Here is a 23,148-nt window from a genome sequence, read left to right as displayed (position 1 = left end):
GGAATCATTCATATGGGTATAGTTCATTTCAATTTTTTTTTTTTTTTTAATGATTCACTGGGCCAAGTCAGATCAGAGCACAAGCTGACAACAGATAAGCCGGGCACTTTGGCAAACATGGATAATGTCCCATTCATGAAAAACATAATTGCTTAGATTTACCTGTATCTATTAACATGGCAACATTTTTATGGTTGTGTTGACATGAGTTGGTTAACAATTGATAGGTCACTTAATGGAACTGTATGAACATTTTGTAGTTCCTGTATAATACTGAGGGGAAAAAAAGAATCACCTGAATCTGTTTGAGCATCAAAGTGTGAATATCTTTGTGTTTTAACCTCCTTTGTTGACCGCTCTTGTATACTACTAAAACCAAGAGTTCTATTTCCCTTTATCCCTACAGTGTTAAATATAAAAGCAACCTATTAAAAACCAACAATAAGAAATCACCACATTCCACTCATTGAACAGCAACTTGATGTTGTAGCCCCTTGTGCGAAGCTTTGTGTGCAGTTTGTTCCACATTCAAGTGAACCCTGATAAACATTTTATATAATTATCAGGTTTCAATAGTCTGAGCAGCTCCTAGGCACAGTTTTTCATAGTATTAATCATGTTAAGGTGTTAAAACAGAATAAATTGAATCAATCCTAGTCATAATCATGAAATGCCCAAGATGGCACATCAAAGTCACAAATACCAGTCTTTGGCCACATGCTGTTACTGGGAAACCGAAAAGCACCTTTAGACCCGTCCTTGTAAATTAATTAACTCATAAAAATGTCACATGTATCGGTCTGAACTAGTTCTTCAGTTCACTGTCTGGGGAAGTTACACATTAACTAGTTACCACATGCTAAAGATCACGGTTTAATTCCAGAGAACAGCTGGAATACTGCTACAGTACTTAACCCGGCAAAAAACTGAGGTACTTAACATTTACTGTAAACCCCCCTTTTCATCTGAAATGCACTGTACACCGAGTAAATTTAGGCTGAATAGAATAGTAGCAGGTTCTACAAGTTCTTGCTCGTGTGCCTCAGGGCTTAAAGGGGCAATCTGCAGTTTGAACAATAAAGCGGTAACCCGGTAAACAGCTGAGGGGTGGGGCTGGAGAAATGTAACCACTCAAAATGTACAGAGCTATGTATAAAGGGACTGACCATCCATGATTTCAAGATTATAGTTTTAACCATGGTTTGAGACTATACAGTGTTTGTTTACATTGTTTAAAACAAAGGAGTATAACAAGCTCATATTTTGGGTTCTGATGGGGTACAACAGTCGAACTAAGCTGATGAGGCATCTATAAGTTATATTCGTCATTCATTTAAATGTTTAATATTGGATGTACCAACTGCAGATTGCTCCTTTAATGGATGTCATTATTACCTTTACTTATTATTGCGAGTCATCTTTCCAGGTGTAAATAAATTCCAGTTCTAAAAGTTGAACCATAACAGTCAGTAGTAGACTGCGCAGCTCTGCAGGCCCAGATGAATCTGTCTTATTAACATGGTGATTGAACAGAAAAAAATAGTGCTCTACATGTTTTCACATTTTAGCTTTGGTATTAAACTGTCAATTCCCTCAAACCCTGAACAAAAATGCTACATTTTGAAATCAAAATCCAAAAGTCAACATTGAAAACCCCACAAAGCCAATTGGAACTTGGTCCAGACAAAATGTCACAATTAACAGCTACCAATATTTTTGAAAAACACCGTGTACCCTGTTTTTCTGACCAAACATTTAGTCCCTGAAAAAACTATTGTATTGAAAAGTCTGGATATCCCTGGCAAAGAAACAAAAAAATGAGAATATCTCAAACCTCTGATCTAGTTAACTAATTGAGAAGCATTTATTTTACAATGTTTGTCTAAACTAGCAATAAGTCTGATATGAGTCTAGATTCTTTCTCCCTTTGCTATAATCTGTTTTTGGTAAAGTTCTTATAGTACTGCATCAAAACAATGTCACATCACAAGTGGCTACTGTAGCTACTCACTTCTCCTATACAACTTTGGCTATCAAGTCACACATTACCACAAATGTGTTCAGCTATCAGCCAACTTTAAACAACTGCCTCAGTCCTTTGAGAATGTTGTATTATACTGTCCTGGGACACTTGCTGGTCCTCAGCTGGCTGCAGCTCCTCCGATCACCATGGCCTGCTTGTAGGCTTCTGTCACGTTCTCACAGTCTGTGATAGAGAAAGCGCTGTCAGCCACCCCAGATTGGTAACAGGCCATGTCCCAGGGTCCTCTCTGCCTCAGCAGGTCTTGCCCAAGCCCCTCTTCTCGGATGTCCAGGAGGTTGTCAGCGGACACGCAGCCCCTCATGGTGCCCTTGGCTGGGCGTTCGCTGGGTGCCGCTGGCCCCACGCGGTCAGGCAGATCCAGCTGGTCAAAGGACTCTGAGGAGAGGATGCTGTCCTCGCTGATTGCCCCGCTGGGTCGTGCTCTCGTGCCCCCCCTTGGCAGGGAAGACGCCAGCTGGTCCAGAGACCCAAACTCCTGCAGTAAGCCTGAAGAGAACTTGCCGTGGCGCTTCAGGATGCCCTTTCGGTGGGGCGGTGCTGAGGGGCAGAGCTGGGCCTGGGGTGTCTGGGCAGAGTCACTGCTGTCTGGGGAGGAAGAGTAGTAGCCAGACTCTCGCTCGGCTGGTTTCTTCAAGATGCCTTTGCGGGGCAGCGATGCAACAGGCGGGGGCTGGGCGGAGAGTTCATAGTCCCTCACTGGTTCCTCCATCACTGGGGTTGTAGCCTCGCTGAGGGCCTTCTGCTTCAGGCTACCTCGTCTCTTCAGTATGCCCTTGGAGGGCCGAGTGGTGGCCCCATCATTCATGGTCTGGGACACGTTGTTCTCCTTGCGTGACCTCCGTAGGGACCGCTGACGCACCACGTCCCCTCCACCGCTCCCGTGGGACCGCAGCAGACAGCGCACCTTGGAGCTGTTCTCCAGTAAGGGCCGGGAGTTTCGACGCAGCCAACTGGCAATGCTGGCAAGGCCTCCAGGCTGCTGTGTGGATGCAGTGGTCTTCTCACTTGGTTGTAGCAATGTCGCATTCTCACTCTCGGCCAGTAGGGGTTTCTGGTAACCCCAGTTGAGCCACCAGTGTCCAGCGATCTCCTCTATGGTAGCTCTGCGCTCAGGATTCACCATTAGCATCCAGCGAATCAGCCCACAGGCATCTGAGACAGGGAGGAAGAACATACACCAGTATTTTCAACTGATACAGCTCTGCTGGGCTACAATAGGATATAACTTTAACACACACACACACACACCACTACATGGCAGAACTACATCCCAGTTAGGAGAGGCTATACTCTGTAAAAGACTCACCTGAAGGGTTGGTGGGTTTGCGGTAGTTTCCAGTGCTAATCTGCTGGACCAGGTTCTTGTAGTTTTGCCCATCGAAGGGCATGGCCCCATGGACCAGGGTGTAGAGCAGAACGCCCAGCGACCAGGTGTCCACCTCGGGCCCTTTGTATGGCCGCCCGTTAACGATCTCTGGAGAAGCATACAGAGGGCTGCCACAAAACGTCTGCAGGTACTCATCACCACGGTACAGGTTGGACAGCCCAAAGTCAGCAATCTGGAACAACAATCAAATAGAAGTTTGCACTTAGGTACAATCACTATTCAATGAACACTAGGAACTACAAACAAGTGAAAGTAGAGAACCGAATTGGAGTGGATGGCAGGAATCGTTTTCCACCAGTATGTGAGAGTTGTTCATGTGTAAATTCTCCAAGCAACACTGCAGTGTGAACTGTGCAGGTATGAGAGTGACCTACGTGTGAATGCCTCAGGTGCGCAAATGCTAAAGATTGTAGATTGTCACAGGTGCTGAGACACAGTAGCCCTTTGTCCATACCTTAATATTGCCCTTTCCATCTAGTAAAATGTTCTCCAGCTTCAAGTCCCGATGTACTATCCCATTCTGTGTGATGAGAAGAAGATACAAACTATTAAGGTCTTCATGTTGACACCCAAGTTGAGTCTTTGCCCACAATGTGTTGTGGGCAAAAAGAGTGAAGCCCTCAACATTTGGGTCAGAACAGAGGTTGTTCCCAACAGAAGATTGTTCTGGAATGTCAGCTATGCTCCATTGTCCTCCACTCTACAGGGGGGCATGCCTCTGACAGGCGTGGAGCAAGAGCTTAAATTTAGTTCAACTTCAAGAAATGCAAATCAAACTATTTGTCTTGCAACTCCTGTTACAATCACTCAAAAATGTGCTACATTTTTAACTAGGTGGAATTTCCATTTTAAATTTGATGTTGCATTGAGGTAAAGAAAACATACAAGAGCCAGTGAACATAGAAATATGCTTTTAGTAACTGTAAAAAGGGTTCAGAACATACTACTTATTGATTTGATATACATTTGTTTCTAAATGTACTGTACATCAAATTGATAATACAAAATAGTTGACTTAAATGAGGGACCACATTTTATTGGACCAACAGCATTCTAACACTAAACAACCAGCCTAAGAGCAATTTCATACAGCTCAAACAGCAATAAAGACCTCAAATATTGGCATATCTGACAAAAGACAAACAGAATAGACAGCTGGGTAGCAGAGACAGAGCGCTTTTACCGGCCCATTTCCTTCACTTTGTCAACTCAGGTCAGTTTTATATGGTATTAAACTCTTCCTACCTCACAGAGAACAGGCCTAAGTGGTTCTTACGGTAATGTACAGAAAAACAGTATACTATTACACCAAGTATTCTAGACACCGTGATTGTTTGCGACACTACTATGGGCCTTGGGGGAGTAATGAGTAGATGTGTGTGTGCATGTGTGTGTGTTCACAGAGCCTGTCTGTTCCCTCGCATCCTCATTAGAGAGAGAGAGACAGAGAGAGGGTGTGTATGTGTGTGATTGTGTTGAGACGAATGGCCTTTGGCCCTGACGCTGGCTCTCCATAAACCTAACGGTTCATTTCACCCTACAGAGCTGGCCGACGGTGAATGATGCCCATTATGTAACTGCCAGGGTGGCTTTGCCAGCACTCTAGGGAGGAGGCTGATGAGTGGGCAGGCTAGTGGGGTTCCCTGCCTACTTACTGTCCCTGTGTGCCCAGTCACAAATATGCCCATGAGGTACAGCATGTTGTGGGCACTGATGGAGATTTAACAGTGGTCTGTTCTTTGTTTAGGCTGATTTAAGAAAAACGAGATGGCTGTAATTATATGAGACCACTCTATTGGTAAATACGAAACAAGTGTACAGAGATGTAGGCTAATCTCAGAACCAAATCTCATACACTGTCAAGACAGACTAATAGAGATGCAATGCCTTACCCTGTGGCAGTAGTGTACAGCTGACACGATTTGTCTGAAGAAGTGTCTGGCCTCGCGTTCTGAGATCCTCTGCTTTTCAGAGATGTAGTCGTAAAGGTCACCTCGGCTAGCATACTCCATCACAATCACAATCTTGTCCTTGTTCTCGAACACTGCAAGGCCACACACAGGAAAACAGTCAAACAAAGGTACACGGCAACGTAGGCGGGATGGGTTGTTACAGGGAAAACACGTCAGTGGTGATGGGGAATTGGGAAGCTCAGACGGCACTGCAGCGGGTTATGTAACCAAGAACGGATCAATCTCAAACAAAGTCTTCCGTGACCAGACTCTGCTCCACAGAGTTCAGTGTGAAACATCTTATTCAGGTGTCACGTTTCATCGCATATGCAATTTGATCACATCTTATTGTTTTGTTCCCGAGAAGTTTTACTACTGTATCTGTGCGTGACTATTGTAAAATCAACTGGGCTGACCGCAACCTGGGTCTCAATGTGACTTCCCTGTCTAAATAATGGGCAAATTAAATAAAAAAAATCCCTCGTTGGGATTTGAGACACAGACGTATGTACCTTCATATATGGTGATGATGTAGGGGTGATTGAGTGAGGACATGATCTCAATCTCTCTGCGAATGTGCACTAGGTCCTGCTCATCCTGGATCTTCTCCTTTCTGATGGACTTAATGGCAACCTGGGTAAAGGTAAAGAGAAGAAAAATAAAATAAGGCTTTGAGAAAGGTATGCATTAGAACAAACTGCGTTTACTTTAAATTGCATGTCATTTTCAATGTAATATGATCGTATAATGCACACGTCAAAGTGTCTGCGGGGTTTCGCTCCTCCCACATTTTATTGGTCGCATACACATATTTAGCAGATGTTATTGCAAGTGTAGCAAAATGCTTGTGTTCCTAGCTCCAACAGTGCAGTAATATCGAACAATACACTCAAATCTAAAAAGTAAAAGAATATAATTAAGGTCACTGATTAGTAAGGAACTCCCCTCACCTGGTCATCTAGGTCTTAGTTGAAAGGAAAAAAAAACAAACCAGCAGACACTCGGCCAGGGTTTTCCAACTGGTGGCCCATGAGACAAATCCCCCCCAAGTTTTCTGAGCAAAATTGTATTATTGTTGGACATAAAAGGCTGTAATTATTTTTCTACTGAAATCTGTTCCCAAGTAGTCCCACAAATAACAGAGACACATGACCGTATACAAATGTAAGCAAGGTTAGAAATTGTTTTAGTCAAACGTGTTTGGGCTTCTTGCAGTCAATTTGCAATCTAAAAAAGATTTGTAATAAAAAAAAAATTCAAAAGAAACTGGGTGGTTAGAGCTCTGAATGCTGATTGTCTGATAGCCATGGTATATCAGACTGTATACCACGGGTATGACAAAACAATTATTTTTATTGCTCTAATTACATTGGTAACCCATTTATAACAGTGATAAGGCACCTCAGGGGTTTGTGGTATATGGCCAATATACCATGTCTTAGGGTTGTGTCGTGCATCAGAACAGGGACTTATTACCCCGACCATCCGCTCCCCAAAAAAGTTATAAAAAACAATAAAATCATCCCAGGTATAAATCTAGTTGATGATCCCTGCACTAGGCCCTCCATGGAATGAGTTTGACACGCCTGATATAAAAGCATCCACCATCACTGACAGGTTAAACATGAATCAGTTTATTCTCAAAGACAATCAATATACTAAATAATGTAGCAAGTCCTGCCAAGGGAATGTCACAGAAACCAAACAGCACAATGTAAGACAGTTAATCAAGATGTTAAAATCCATACAATGGTAGCAAAGGGGCCTGCCAGGAAGATTTAAAACCCCTTAAGGATCGGCCCCTTTAAAAAAATAAAAAAATTCGCCTAAAACGACGTACCCAAATCTAACTGCCTGTAGCTCAGGCCCTGAAGCAAGGATATGCATTTTCTTGGTACTATTTGAAAGGAAACACTTTGAAGTTTGTGGAAATGTGAAAGGAATGTAGGAGAATTAGATCTGGTAAAAGATAATAAACACAGCAAAAAAAGAAACGTCCGCTCACAGTCAACCGTGTTTATTTTCAGCAAACTTATGTGTAAATATTTGTATGAACATAAGATTCAACAACTGAGACATAAAATGAACAAGTTCCACAGACATGTGACTAACAGAAATGGAATAATGTGTCCCTGAACAAAGGGAGGGGGGTCAAAATCAAAAGTAACAGTCAGTATCTGGTGTGGCCACCAGCTGCATTAAGTCCTCATGGACTGCACCAGATTTGCCCGTTCTTGCTGTGAGATGTTACTCCACTCTTCCACCAAGGCACCTGCAAGTTCTCGGACATTTCTGGGGGGGGGGGGGGGGAAATGGCCCTAGCCCTCACTCTCCGATCCAACAGGTCCCAGACATGCTCAATGGGATTGAGATCCGGGCTCTTCACTGGCCATGGCAGAACACTGACATTCCTATCTTGCAGGAAATCACGCACAGAACGAGCAGTATGGCTGGTGGCATTGTCATGCTGGAAGGTCATTTCACCTTTATTTAACCAGGTAGACCAGTTGAGAACAAGTTCTCATTTACAACTGCGACCCTGCCAAGATAAAGCAAAGCAGTGCGACAAAAACAGAGTTACACATGGGATAAACAAACGTACAGTCAATAACACAATAGAAAAATCTGTATACAGTGTGTGCAAATGAAGTAAGGAGGTAAGGCAATAAATAGGCCAAAAGTGGCAAAGTAATTACAATTTACACGAGTGATATACAGTTGAAGTCGGAAGTTTATATACACTTAGATCGGAGTAAAAAAAAAAACGTGTTTTTCAACCACTCCACAAATTTCTTGTTAATAAACTATAGTTTTGACATGCCAGTCAGGACATCTACTTTGTGCATGACAAGTAATTTTTCCAACAATTGTTTGCAGACAGATTATTTCACTGTATCACAATTCCAGTGGGTCAAAAGTTCACATACACTAAGTTGACTGTGCCTTTAAACAGCTTGGAAAATTCCAGAAAATGATGTCCTGGCTGTAGAAGCTTCTGATAGCCTAATTGACATCATTTGAGTCAATTGGAGGTGTACCTGTGGATCTATTTCAAGGCCTACCTTCACAGTAAAACGAGTTCTATATCGACATAACCTGAAAGGCCGCTCAGCAAGGAAGAAGCCACTGCTCCAAAACCGCCATAAAAATGCCAGACTACGGTTTGCAACTGCACATGGGGACAAAGATTGTACTTTTTGGAGAAATGTCCTCTGGTCTGATGAAACAAATTGAACTGTTTGGCCATAATGCCCATCATTATGTTTTGAGGAAAAAGGGGAATGCTTGCAAGCCGAAGAACATCATCCCAACCGTGAAGCACGGGGGTGGCATATGTCCGCATATGTATGTGCATATGAGGATGTGCAAGTTAAAATACTGGTGTGCAAAAGAGAAGTAAAACAAAAAATATGGTGATGAGGTAGGTAGTTGGTTGGATGGGCTATTTACAGATAAGCTGTGTACAGCTGCAGCGATCGTTAACTGCTCTGACAGCCGATGCTTGAAGTTAGTGAGGGAGATATAAGTCTCCAACTTCAGTGATTTTTGCAATTCGTTCCAGTCATTGGCAGCAGAGAACTAGAAGGATAGGGGGCCAAAGGTGGTGTTGGCTTTGGGGATGACCAGTGAAATATACCTACTGGAGCGCGTGCTACGTGTGGGTGTTGCTATGGTGACCAGTGAGCTAATATAAGGCGGAGCGTTACCTAGCAAAGACTTATAGATGACCTGGAGCCAGTGGGTTTGGGGACGAATATTTAGCGAGGACCAGCCAACGAGAGCATACAGGTCGCAGGCACTGTGATAGCAAATTGGATGTAGTCTGAGTAGAGAGTGTTGGGGGCTATTTTGTAAATGACGTCGCCGAAGTCAAGGATCGGTAGGATAGTCAGTTTTACAAGGGTATGTTTGGCGGCATGACTGAAGGAGGCTTTGTTGCGAAATGGGAAGCTGATTCTAGATTTAATTCTAGATTGGAGATGCTTGATGTGAGTCTGGAAGGAGAGTTTACAGTATAACCAGACACCTAGGTATTTATAGTTGTCCACATATAGTCAGAACCATCCAGAGTAGTGATGCTAGGCGGGCGGGTGCGGGTAGCGATTGGTTGAAGAGCATGCATTTCGTTTTACTAGCATTTAAGAGCAGTTGGAGGCCACGGAAGGAGTGTTGTATGGCGTTGAAGCTCGTTTGGAGGTTTGTATACTTCTGGAAGGGCCAGAAGTATACAGAATGGTGTCGTCCGTTTAGAGGTGGATCAGAGAGTCACCCGCAGCAAGAACGACATCATTGATATATACAGAGAAAAGAGGATGAGCCTGCAGGAAGGGTACCACATGAGGAAGGAGGATGTCTTCCCTGTAATGCACAGCGTTAAGATTGCCTGCAATGACAACAAGCTCAGTCCGATGATGCTGTGACACACCGCCCTAGACCATGACGGACCCTCCACCTCCAAATCGATCCCGCTCCAGAGTACAGGCCTCGGTGTAACGCTCATTCCTTCGACGATAAACAAGAATCTGACCATCACCCCTGATGAGACAAAACCACAACTTGTCAGTGAAGAGCACTTTTTGCCAGTCCTGTCTGGTCCAGCGACGGTGGCTTTGTACCCACAGGCGACGTTGTCTAGTGAGGATCTGCCTTACAACAGGCCCTCACTCCAGCCTCTCTCAGCCTATTGCGGACAGTCTGAGCACTGATGGAGGGATTGTGCGTTCCTGGTGTAACTCGGGCAGTTGTTGTTGCCATCCTTTACCTGTCCTGCAGGTGTGATGTTCGGATATACCGATCCCGTGCAGGTGTTGTTTCACGTGGTCTGCCACTGTGGACGATCAGCTGTCCGTCCTGTCTCCCTGTAGCGCCGTCTTAGGCGTCTCACAGTACAGACATTGCAATTTATTGCCCTAGCCACATCTGCAGTCCTCATGCCTCCTTGCAGCCCTCATGCCTCCTCGCAGCCCTCATGCCTCCTCGCAGCCCTCATGCCTCCTCGCAGCCCTCATGCCTCCTCGCAGCCCTCATGCCTCCTCGCAGCCCTCATGCCTCCTTGCAGCATGCATAAGGTACGTTCACACAGATGAGCAGGGACCCTGGGCATCTTTATTTTGGTGTTTTTCAGAGTCAGTAGAAAGGCCTCTTTAGTGTCCTAAGTTTTCATAACTGTGACCTTAATTGTCTACTGTCTGTAAGCTGTTAGTGTCTTAACGACCGTTCTACAGGTGCATGTTTATTAATTGTTTATGGTTCATTGAACAGGTATGGGAAACAGTGTTTAAACCCTTTACAGTGAAGATCTGTGAAGTTATTTAGATTTTTACGAATTATCTTTGAAAGAAAGGGTCCTGAAAAAAGGGACGTTTCTTTCTTTGCCGAGTTTACAAAGAAAATAAACTAAAACAAAGTGAGTAATTGTTTGTTTTTTAAAACCGAGCCAAGTGTGTCAGGCAACATGTAGCCTGGGGAAGAGGTTAGGCAACATGTAGAATAGATACAATTTATCCAAATGAAAGGAGCAATCAGAAACTTAGTTTAGCTTTACCCTTCCATAGCCTGAGGATTATAGGGCTGAAAGTGTTAACTGAAAACACCACAGTGCTACTGTGACAGGGCAGTAGAAGGAGGGACAGTGTACTGGCTGTTGTGATGAAATGCATTGTCTCGTATGACGTCAGTGAGGCCCCCAGAATTAGATCATTTGAATAGAAGTGACAGAGTTTAAATGCACACATGCATCAGGGTGTGACTGCATGTAAACATGCAGGTGTGTAACTAAATGTCAGCTTAACTGTGTGTATATGGTTGCCTGTGTGAAACATGTGTGTTGAGATGCTATCTGTGATTGGTGCTAATGTTTACCTATATGCCTTTTATATTGTTGTATGTATAATTGGTGTGTGTAATAGATTGCACTATATCCATGTGTACATGAAGGAATGTGTCTTAGCCTATGTGATGCAGGCTTGTTTAGATGTATGGGATTCCACACCGACCCAGAGTGCGTAAAAGTATATCAAAGGAGAGAAGAGGGTGTAATGAGGGGCAGCCGATGGTGAGAGAACATGGTCTTCTTTAGCCCTTCACATTCACCCTAATAAAAGACCACAGAAACACTCCGTGACAGGAGGAAGAATGCCAGACAAGACCTTCACACTCACGGCCTCTTCCTATGAGTCATAGTCTGGATACGTCTTCTCCTATCAATGTTACTTACCTCAGGATGAATCCTTCGGTTGTTGTGTCTGTTGACTGGATTCATGGCAAAACTAATGTTCAAGTCACACTGAGCCAGTGTTAATGTCATGTTAGTGTGTTATTCCTCAATACAGGTGGAGTATAGCCACCAAATACTGGCCCTGTAAAACACTGTGGCGAGGACCAATTTTATTTATCTACCTACCTAGGCAAGTCAGTTAAGAACAAATTCTTATTTACAATGACGGCCTACCCCGGCCAAACTCTAACCCAGACGACACTGGGCCAATTGTGCCCCGCCCTATGGGACTCCCAATCACGGCCGTTTGTGATACAGCCTGGAATCGAACCAGAGTCTGTAGTGATGCTTAGACCGCTGCACCACTCGAGAGCCCCCACACACACTGTGATGTTTGATGCCCACGCTCTGTGGGAGGCTAGCCTGAAGATTAATCTCCTTTGATTATGTAATATGAAACATACAGGATTTCACAAAGGGATAGGAGCAGCTGTACACAGAGCCCGTAGATTAAAATGATGCCCTCCATTGTATTAAAGGTCACTCCCAGCATCGAGTTACACATCTCTGTGCCATTAGACTGGAAGATATAGGAAGATGAAGCAGAGAAAAATGCTTCTTCCTTTGGTGGAACAAGCCATGTGGGATGATACAGTCACCCCAGCCAGGTATGCAGACACGACACTTATCTTCAAAGTCTATACAGAAGTTTTGGGAGGGGAATTCCAATCGTCACTTTCTTCAATTTTCTCAGGATGTTTCCCCACAGTAATCAGTCCAACCTTTAACAGCACATGGCTTGGAAAGGGCCCAACCCCAGCTGATTTAGCATGGACTTTCATGGACAAACAAACCAAACTTATTTTTTAGACACCTCAGCACATGCATGTTTTGAAGGTCAGCATAGAATGTTCAACTGTTGTTTTCTCCGTGCTTCTATACTCTCTTTGTGCTAGTCCACAGTCAATAAGGGTGTGAGCATCTGTCTGTTATGGTGGAATTGCCCTAAATAGAAATATATCCATTTCCTTATGGAACAATCCATTACTATGACGTGACCACATCAAAGGAAACCCCAAAATAAAAACCCCTCGTGTTCTTTCCTACAAATTGTGTTTCCTGCTTCGCTAATGGTAAATGATGAATAGTATAATGAAATGTGAAACTGAATATTGATGTTTAACATCACCGTTACTGGTCAGGATGCAGGGTTGGGGTCCATTAATCTCTCTGTGACAAATAAATTAACTTTCTTTAGCTAACACATAACTATTGCCCTCCTCTCTCCCACTCTCTCTAACCCCCCTCCTTCTGATCAATATGACAGAAGTCCAAGGTTATACCATAGAGGCATTGTGTTATGACCCAATGTTGCCTAGTTTTGGCTACAAAACTGCTGCAACTGTTCAATGAGGTTAATACTGACAAATATATTACTTGTTTTGAACATACAAATTACATACTGAATGTTTGATGTTTGTCAGCAAACAAATTGTGAATAATCACAAACATTTTTTTTTTTACCTCATTCTCCCATCCCCCTCTTTTTGCCCCTAGGCTACAGGACAGGAATGCACCTCAGACAGGTGGGAATTTACCCAGCTGTCCCTCCTCCATACCTGAGAGGTAGGCCTAGATTAGAGAGCCATTTTAGGATGACCAACTATCACCCCATCAGGAGACACCAAAACTCCAGTGTCCTTTCAAGGACAAATCTGGGCTACAGATTACACCTCGGTGTCACATTTTACACATAATAAATATCATGAGGACAGGATTATGTGGGACTTCAAAAGTGTTGAGATTTTGGGACATCGACTTTCACTTTGCTAACCCACATATGTTAGTAAACTACAAGGGAGTGGTTGTTATCCATCCAACTCCTGCATTTCAGATCCCCTGCATTAAATGTATGTATGTAACTGCCCCAGTCAAGTCTAAAGATGATTTTGATGGATCACTAAATTGTATTTGGAGGTCGGTTGCCCTTGACACAGGAACATGTTACGCACATTTCAGTCTTGTGCTTGATTCGATGAAAACTACACTTTTAATGCCCTGTTTGAAACTACAATAACAATGTGTTTTTCCAGTATGGCTCTCAATTGTCAGTACTGAATTAAGGTCATTCATAGTAATCTATAGTCTTCCCTGTGGCTCAGTTGGTAGAGCATGGTGTTTGCAACGCCAGCATGGTGTGTGTGCAACGCCAGGGTTGTGGGTTCGATTCCCACGGGGGGCCAGTACAAAAAATAAAAAATGCCTGAAATGTATGCATTCACTACTGTAAGTCGCTCTGGATAAGAGCATCTGCTAAATGACTAAAATGTAAATGTAAATGTATTGCCAAGTAGTCGGTCATTGTAACTCATTCTTGTATACAACGTACCCAAGAGGTGAATGAATACAATGAGCTCAGACTGTTTGAAGATGTTCTTTAGGACACATAAGAAGTGCACATACATTTTTATGGTCTGGATATGTGGGAGGTTTATTGGACTGTACTGAACCATCCCAGAGCATGTCCTGTTGTCTTAACCGTTGAACTCTTACTCAAACATACATTTGTCTAAATCTTTACTCAACACATTCCAAAACTGAGGGTAAATAGAAAGTGGCGTGCCTTCCCAGAAACCTCTGATACCAGTGTCAAATTGCCAACTGTCTGCCCACAGAGCTATTCACTGCCAGGCAGGCATTGCAGAATAGGCTATAAGCCAGTTTGGTGCCTCTTTGTTCTGACATGTTGGGTGCTCAATAGCCTAGACATGTTTAGTCTTAGTAGATCCAACCAAACAAGGGTCGGTCACAGTGTGGAAAAGATCACAGAATGAATCTATTGCCGATGTTGTAGCCTACCAGTTTTTAAAGTCTCATCAAAACATGTTTCTGTTTCTAATGCAGGCTGCACACAGCTAAATGGTATGGGCAAAATAACACAGGCCTATAAATACCAGCAGGCGATCACCCACCTTTAGGAGTTTCTACAGTGTAAAGGAGATATGGGTGTGCTAATGGACAGACCTGTTTTTGTTTTTAAAGGAAAGTCTATTCAAGCTCCTGGTGAACCACTCAGTGTGTCATCGTTTTGTGTCATTGTAGTTTGAGTGAGTCATGACAGAACATACACAATTACGTGTGCTTGCTTCAGTCTCCTCTGTACAACACAACAATTTGGTATGACATGGCATCAGATACACTATATACACAGAAGTATGTGGACATCCCTTTAAATTAGTGGATTCTGCAATTTCAGCCACACCAGTTGCTGACAGGTGTATAAAATCGAGCACACAGACATACATTGGCAGTAAAATGGCCTTACAGAAAAGCTCAGTGACTTTCAACATGGCACCGTCATAGGATGCCACCTTTCCAACAAGTCAGTTTGTAAAATTTCTGCCCTGGTCAACTGTAAGTGATGTTATTGTGAAGTGGAAATGTGAAGGAGCAATAACGGCTCAACCGCGAAGTGGTAGGCCACACAAGCTCACAGAACGGGACCTCCGAGTGCTGAAGAGCGTATTGCGTAAACGTCGTCTGTCCTCAGTTGCAACACTCACTACCAAGTTCGAAACTGCCTCTGGAAGCAACGTCAGCACAAGAACTGTTAGTCTAGAGCTTCATGAAATGGTTTTCTATGGCCGAGCAGCCGCACACAAGCCTAAGATCACCGTGCGCAATGCGAAGCGTCGGCTGGAGTGGTGTAAAGCTCGCCGCCATTGGACTCTGGAGCAGTGAAAAAGCGTTCTCTGGAGTGACGAATCACGCTTCACCATCTGGCAGCCCGACGGACATACCTTGGTTTGGTGGATGCCAGGAGAACGCTACCTGCCCCAATGCATAGTTCCAACTGTAAAGTTTGGTGCAGAAGGAATAATGGTCTGGGGCTGTTTTTCATAGTTCTGGGTAGGCCCCTTAGTTCCATTGAAGGGAAATCTTAACGCTACAGCAATGACATTCTAGACAATTATGTGCTTCCAACTTTGTGGCAACAGTTTGGGGAAGGCCTTTTCTTGTTTCAGCATGACAATACCCCATGCACAAAGCGAGGTCCATGCAGAAATGGTTTGTCGAGATCAGTGTGGAAGAACTTGACTGGCCTGCACAGAGCCCTGACCTCAACCCCATCGAACACCTCGGGATGAATTGGAAAGCTGACTGCAAGCCAGGCTTACTCGCCCAACATCAGTGCCCGACCTCACTAATACTCTTGAAGCTGAAAGGAAGCAAGTCCCTGCAGCAATGTTTCAACATCTAGTGGAAAGCCTTCCCAGAAGAGTCAAGGCTATTATATCAGCAAAGGGTAGACCAACTCCATTTTAATGCCTATGATTTTGTAATGGGATGTTCGAGGAGCAGGTGCCCACATACACTACATTACCAAAAGTATCACAGAATGTAGGCTATAGGTATAATGTACAAATAATAAATAGAACAGTCTACATAATTAAACCAACAAAGTAGGCCAACAGATGAATTAAAGGCCTAAACCTTAAACATTTTATGAAATTGTAATGACAAATCATGAAATATTTAAAAAGGCTACTCATTACAAATTTGAAAATGAGAATAAGCATTAAAAAACGTACCATTCTACCGGATCTCTCGATTGCTTTCTTCACTTTTCCGTAAGTCCCTTTTCCAAGAGTTTCAAGAAATTCATACCGATGCTTCAGATTGTGTTTATGATGATGTCTCTTCACCGCTTGCCTTTTCACGGATGCCTCGGAGACCGATTTTCTAACAAGCGAGTGGCCATGACCAGGTAACTGTTGTCTATTGTCGGATAAAGTTGATGATCGCCCACCACTGTTGAAATCGTTAAGATCCATTATAGATTGCAACCACTTTTTATTTCTCCTACAGTTGAATGACTAGACTATACAAATATAACACATTTAAAACATGTATTTTGTTGTATACACTCCTCATCAGGTGGCCTTGTCTTCTGTGTTGGTTTCATGAAGTCGATGAAGGTGACCACTCCTCCTATTTGAATATCCAATAAACAGGCATCGTTGCCCATTTGCTGTTGTTTTACCAGGAGGCGTGTGAGCTTCATGGTGCTTTCCAGACAACTGGGAACTCGGAAATAACCGAGGTGAAGTCATGACTTCGGCGATCTTCAGGTCGGGACGTCAGAGCTCAAGTTCTCGAATTGTAATTTCAAGTTGAATGACCGTTCAAACAAATTTCCCCATCTCGGAGCACATTTTTGTCCGAGTTCTTAGTTGTCTTAAACACACTGAAGTCGGAGATTTCCGAGTTCCCAGTTGTCATGAACAAGGCATCATTGTGGGCGGAGTTCTGGTAATATGTTCAAAACAACTGGGAACTGGGAAGTCGGAATTATCAGACTTCCGACTTCAGTGCATTCAAGAGAACTGGGAACTCAGAAAAAACGAGCTCCGACTGTGAAAAATCTATTTGAACGGTCATCCAACTCGGAATTCCAACTCGAGAACTCGTGCCTCAGTCTAGACCTGAAGATCACTGACGTCATGATTTGACCTCGTATTTTTCCGAGTTCCCAGTTGTTTTGAACTGGGAACTCGAAAAAACAACAAGGTCAAATCATGACGTCAGTCTGCTTCAGGTCGGAAAGTCTGAGCTGTAGAAAGATGCCCGGGTTTCCTACTTGGAATTCCGAGTTCGATGACCGTTCAAAACGATTTTCCCATTCGGAGCTCGTTTTTTTACGAGTTCCCAGTTGTTTTGAACGCACTGAAGTTTTAAGTCGAAGATTTCTCAGTCCCCAGTTGTTCTTGAACTCGGCATTATTTCGTTTTCTCACAGTGCAAAACACTGCACCAACAGTCCCAAAATGTCAGGCAAGCTAAATCAGGTGCATCTCTTCCTAACAAAGAAAATGTTCCTACATTTAGTTTCACAAGTTCTTATCTGTTCTCTTCAATATTGCCAGCTGTTTGCCAGGCTATGTGCATGGATTAGAGTCAGTAGTGGAAAAAGTACTCAATTGTCATACTTCAGTAAAAGTAAAGATACCTTAATTAATAGAAAATGACTCAAGTAAAAGTCACCCAGCAAAATACTCCTTGAGTAAAAGTCTAAAAGTATTTGGTTTTAAATATAGTTAATTATCAAAAGTAAATGGAATTGCTAAAATGTACTTAAGGATCAAAATATTAACCATTTCAAATTCCTTATATTAAGCAAACCAGACGGCATAATTTTTGTATAATTTTTTTATTGACGGATATCCAGGGGCACACTCCAACACATAATTTACAAACAAAGCATTTGTGTTTAGTGAGTCCGCCAGATCAGAGGCAGTAGGAATGAGCAGGGATGTTCTCTTGATAAGTGTGTGAATTCAACCATTTTCCTGTAAAAATGTAAGGAGTACTTTTGGGTGTCATGGAAAATGTATGGAGTAAAAAGTACATTATTTTCTTTAGGAATGTGTAGTGAAGTAAAAGTCAAAGTTGTCAAAAATATAAATAGTAAAGGACAGATACCCCAAAAAACGACTTAAGTAGTACTTTAAAGTATTTTTACACCACTGAATAGAGTTCACACTGTGGCCTAGCTGAACTCTTAAAAATACTATAGTGATAGAATACGCCAAAGACTTTGTGCTTTTCAGTAGTCTGCCTATTATTTGGTCCAAGGTTCCTGGCTTGCTGCTGCAATGCTCTGATTCACATGATCTTACCCAAATTTCAGCCTTACCCAAATTTCAGCTATTGACAACCTTTGATATGTATAGTCAAATACACTGAGGCCCAACTTGAGTGATGCCAAATAAATGTAGAGATGAGACACCAATATTTTTGTATTTGTATTTATTATGGAACCTCATTAGTTCCTGCCAAGGCAGCAGCTACTCTTCCTCGGATCCAGACACATTAAGGCTCATCACAAAATAAATAAACCAAAAATAAATAAAACAGTACATCATATAACATCACCACACCACTATATATCTACAACACAAAAATGTACAATACCACCATACAACAATATTAAAATGTACATGTACATGTGTATAGAGTGTGTGTGCTAGTGTGTGTGTGAGTATGCGTGTGTGTGTCTCTGTGTATCTCTTCACGGTCCACGCTGTTCCATAAGGTGTAGTTTTATCTGTTTTGTTTAATTTCACTGCTTGCATGAGTTACTTGATGTGGAATAGAGTTCCATGTGGTCATGGCTCTGTGTAGTACTGTGCGTTTCCCAGAGTCTGGTCTGGACTTGGGGACTGTGAAGAGACCCCTGCTTCAGCGTGTAAATCAGCTAGAAAGATGTGTAGGCATCGATTAATTGTCTCTGGCCCCCTCCCAGTTAGGGGGGGTGATGAGCTCTACAGCAGAGTCTCACAACTCAATTGCTGGTTGAAAACTGTTTTCTGCCCCTCCCAAAAGATAGAATTTGTAGATAATTGGCCCTCTTTCTAGGACTCACCCACAAACAGGACCAAGCCTGGCCTGTTGAGGAGTGACGGACTCCATCCTAGCTGGAGGGGTGCTCTCATCTTATCTACGAACATAGACAGGGCTCTAACTCCTCTAGCTCCACAATGAAATAGGGTGCAGGCCAGGCAGCAGGCTGTTAGCCAGCCTGCCAGCTTAGTGGAGTCTGCCACTAGCACAGTCAGCGTAGTCAGCTCAGCTTTCCCCATTGAGACCTTGTCTGTGCCTCGAACTAGGTTGGGCAAAATTAAAAATGGCGGTGTTCGCTTTAGCAATCTCACTAGTATAAAGACCTCCTCCATTCCTGCCATTATTGAAAGAGATTGTGATACCTCACATCTCAAAATTGGGTTACTTAATGTTAGATCCCTCACTTCCAAGGCAGTTATAGTCAATGAACTAATCACTGATCATAATCTTGATGTGATTGGCCTGACTGAAACATGGCTTAAGCCTGATGAATTTACTGTGTTAAATGAGGCCTCACCCCCAGGTTACACTAGTGACCATACCCCCCGTGCATCCGGCAAAGGCGGAGGTGTTGCTAACATTTACGATAGCAAATTTCAATTTACAAAAAAAAAACAATGACGTTTTCGTCTTTTGAGCTTCTAGTCATGAAATCTATGCAGCCTACTCACTCACTTTTTATAGCTACTGTTTACAGGCCTCCTGGGCCATATGCAGTGTTCCTCACTGAGTTCCCTGAATTCCTATCGGATCTTGTAGTCATAGCAGATAATATTCTCATTTTTGGTGACTTTAACATTCACATGGAAAAGTCCACAGACCCACTCCAAAAGGCTTTCGGAGCCATCATCGATTCAGTGGGTTTTGTCCAACATGTCTCTGGACCTACTCACTGCCACAGTCATACTCTGGAACTAGTTTTGTCCCACGGAATAAATGTTGTGGATCTTAATGTTTTTCCTCATAATCCTGGATTATCGGACCACCATTTTATTGCGTTTGCAATCGCAACAAATAATCTGCTCAGACCCCAACCAAGGAGCATTAAAAGTCGTGCTATAAATTCTCAGACAACCCAAAGATTCCTTGATGCCCTTCCAGACTCCCTCTGCCTACCCAAGGACGTCAGAGGACAAAAATCAGTTAACCACCTAACCGAGGAACTCAATTTAACCTTGCGCAATACCCTAGATGCAGTTGCACCCCTAAAAATTAAAAACATCTGTCATAAGAAACTAGCTCCCTGGTATACAGAAAATACACGAGCTCTGAAGCAAGCTTCCAGAAAATTGGAACGGAAATGGCGCCACACCAAACTGGAAGTCTTCCGACTAGCTTGGAAAGACAGTACCGTGCAGTATCGAAGAGCCCTCACTGCTGCTCGATCATCCTATTTTTCCAACTTAATTGAGGAAAATAAGAACAATCCGAAATTTCTTTTTGATACTGTCGCAAAGCTAACTAAAAAGCAGCCTTCGCAAATGGAGGATGGCTTTCACTTCAGCAGTAATACATTTATGAACTTCTTTGAGGAATAGATCATGATCATTAGAAAGCAAATTACGGACTCCTCTTTAAATCTGGGTATTCCTCCAAAGTTCCATTGTCCTGAGTCTACACAACTCTGCCAGGACCTAGGATCAAGGGAGATACTAAAGTGTTTTAGTACTATATCTCTTGACACAATGATGAAAATGATCATGGCCTCCAAACCCTCAAGCTGCATACTGGACCCTATTCCAACTAAACTACTGAAAGAGCTGCTTCCTGTGCTTGGCCCTCCTATGTTGAACATAATAAACGGCTCTCTATCCACCGGATGTGTACCAAGCTCACTAAAAGTGGCAGTAATAAAGCCTCTCTTGAAAAAGCCGAATCTTGACCCAGAAATTATAAAAAACTATCGGCCTATATCGAATCTTCCATTCCTCTCAAAAATTTTAGAAAAAGCTGTTGCACAGCAACTCACTGCCTTCCTGAAGACAAACAATGTATACGAAACGCTTCAGTCTGGTTTTAGACCCCATCATAGCACTGAGACTGCACTTGTGAAGGTGGTAAATGACCTTTTAATGACGTCAGACCGAGGCTCTGCATCTGTCCTCGTGCTCCTAGATCTTAGTGCCGCTTTTGATACCATCGATCACCACATTCTTTTGGAGAGATTGGAAACCCAAATTGGTCTACATGGACAAGTTCTGGCCTGGTTTAGATCTTATCTGTCGGAAAGATATCAGTTTGTCTCTGTGAATGGTTTGTCTTCTGACAAATCAATTGTAAATTTCGGTGTTCCTCAAGGTTCCGTTTTAGGACCACTATTGTTTTCACTATATATTTTACCTCTTGGGGATGTCATTCGAAAACATACTGTTAAATTTCACTGCTATGCGGACGACACACAGCTGTACATTTCAATGAAACATGGTGAAGCCCCAAAATTGCCCTCGCTAGAAGCCTGTGTTTCAGACATAAAGAAGTGGATGGCTGCAAACTTTCTACTTTTAAACTCGGACAAAACAGAGATGCTTGTTCTAGGTCCCAAGAAACAAATAGATCTTCTGTTGAATCTGACAATTAATCTGGATGGTTGTACAGTCGTCTCAAATAAAACTGTGAAGGACCTCGGCGTTACTCTGGACCCTGATCTCTCTTTTGAAGAACATATCAAGACTGTTTCAAGGACAGCTTTTTTCCATCTATGTAATATTGCAAAAATCAGAAAATTTATGTCCAAAAATGACGCAGAAAAATTAATCCATGCTTTTGTTACTTCTAGGCTGGACTACTGCAATGCTCTACTTTCCGGCTACCCAGATAAAGCACTAAACAAACTTCAGTTAGTGCTAAATACGGCTGCTAGAATCCTGACTAGAACCAAAAAATGTGATCATATTACTCCAGTGCTAGCCTCTCTACACTGGCTTCCTGTTAAGGCAAGGGCTGATTTCAAGGTTTTACTGCTAACCTACAAAGCATTACATGGGCTTGCTCCTACCTATCTTTCCGATTTGGTCCTGCCGTACATACCTACACGTACGCTACGGTCACAAGACGCAGGCCTCCTAATTGTCCCTAGAATTTCTAAGCAAACGGCCGGAGGTAGGGCTTTCTCCTATAGAGCTCCATTTTTATGGAAAGGTCTGCCTACCAATGTGAGAGACGCAGACTCAGTCTCAACCTTTAAGTCTTTACTGAAGACTTATCTCTTCAGTAGGTCCTATGATTAAGTATAGTCTGGCCCAGGAGTGTGAAGGTGAACGGAAAGGCTGGAGCAACGAACCGCCCTTGCTGTCTCTGCCTTGCCGGTTCCCCTCTTTCCACTGGGATTCTCTGCCTCTAACCCTTTTACAGGGGCTGAGTCACTGGCTTACTGGTGTTCTTCCATGCCGTCCATGGGAGGGGTGTGTCACTTGAGTGGATTGAGTCACTGACGTGGTCTTCCTGTCTGGGTTGGCGCCCCCCCTTGGGTTGTGCCATGGCGGAGATCGTTGTGGGCTATACTCGGCCTTGTCTTAGGACGGTAAGTTGGTGGTTGGAGACATCCCTCTAGTGGTGTAGGGGCTGTGCTTTGGCAAAGTGGGTGGGGTTATATCCTGCCTGTTTGGCCCTGTCCGGGGGTATCATCGGATGGGGCCACAGTGTCTTCTGATCCCTCCTGTCTCAGCCTCCAGTATTTATGCTGCAGTAGTTTATGTGTCGGGGGGCTAGGGTCAGTCTGTTACATCTGGAGTATTTCTCTTGTCTTATCCGGTGTCCTGTGTGAATTTAAATATGCTCTCTCTAATTCTCTCTTTCTCTCTTTCTGTCTTTCTCTCGGAGGACCTGAGCCCTAGGACCATGCCTCAGGACTACCTGGTATGATGACTCCTTGCTGTCCCCAGTCCACCTGGCCGTGCTGCTGCTCCAGTTTCAACTGTTCTGCCTGCGGCTATGGAACCCTGACCTGTTCACCGGACGTGCTTGTTGCACCCTCGACAACTACTATGATTATTATTATTTGACCATGCTGGTCATTTATGAACATTTTAACATCTTGACCATGTTCTGTTATAATATCCACCCTGCACAGCCAGAAGAGGACTGGCCACCCCTCATAGCCTGGTTCCTCTCTAGGTTTCTTCCTAGGTTTTTGTCCTTTCTAGGGA

The 23,148-nt window shown here is 43.3% G+C and overlaps 1 protein-coding gene across 1 annotated transcript; it reads right to left on the bottom strand.

The window, feature by feature from the left end:
* Positions 1–17: 17 nt before the first annotated feature.
* On the bottom strand, positions 18–16,718 carry nuak2 (NUAK family, SNF1-like kinase, 2). Its single transcript, XM_014166892.3, has 6 exons — positions 16,193–16,718; positions 5,896–6,016; positions 5,324–5,475; positions 3,886–3,951; positions 3,351–3,603; positions 18–3,196 (listed from the first exon to the last, which is right to left on the bottom strand). Exons 1-6 carry the CDS (start codon positions 16,433–16,435, stop codon positions 2,142–2,144), a joined length of 1,890 nt encoding a protein of 629 aa, XP_014022367.1. The 5' UTR covers positions 16,436–16,718; the 3' UTR covers positions 18–2,141.
* Positions 16,719–23,148: the final 6,430 nt, after the last annotated feature.

This window comes from Salmo salar, chromosome 22, assembly GCF_965601325.2.
Source record: "Salmo salar chromosome 22, fSalSal1, whole genome shotgun sequence".
Lineage (NCBI taxonomy): Eukaryota > Metazoa > Chordata > Actinopteri > Salmoniformes > Salmonidae > Salmo > Salmo salar.
This window is presented reverse-complemented; position numbering and strand designations above follow the sequence as displayed.

Coding starts and splice junctions, on each gene's coding strand:
- nuak2 (XM_014166892.3), bottom strand. CDS start 16,435: ATGGATCTTAACGATTTCAACAGTGGTGGGCGATCATCAACTTTATCC. Junction 3,604..3,885: donor ATGGAAAGGGCAATATTAAG/GTATGGACAAAG, acceptor TTGTTGTTCCAG/ATTGCTGACTTTGGGCTGTC. Junction 3,197..3,350: donor CAAACCCACCAACCCTTCAG/GTGAGTCTTTTA, acceptor TCCCTGTCTCAG/ATGCCTGTGGGCTGATTCGC.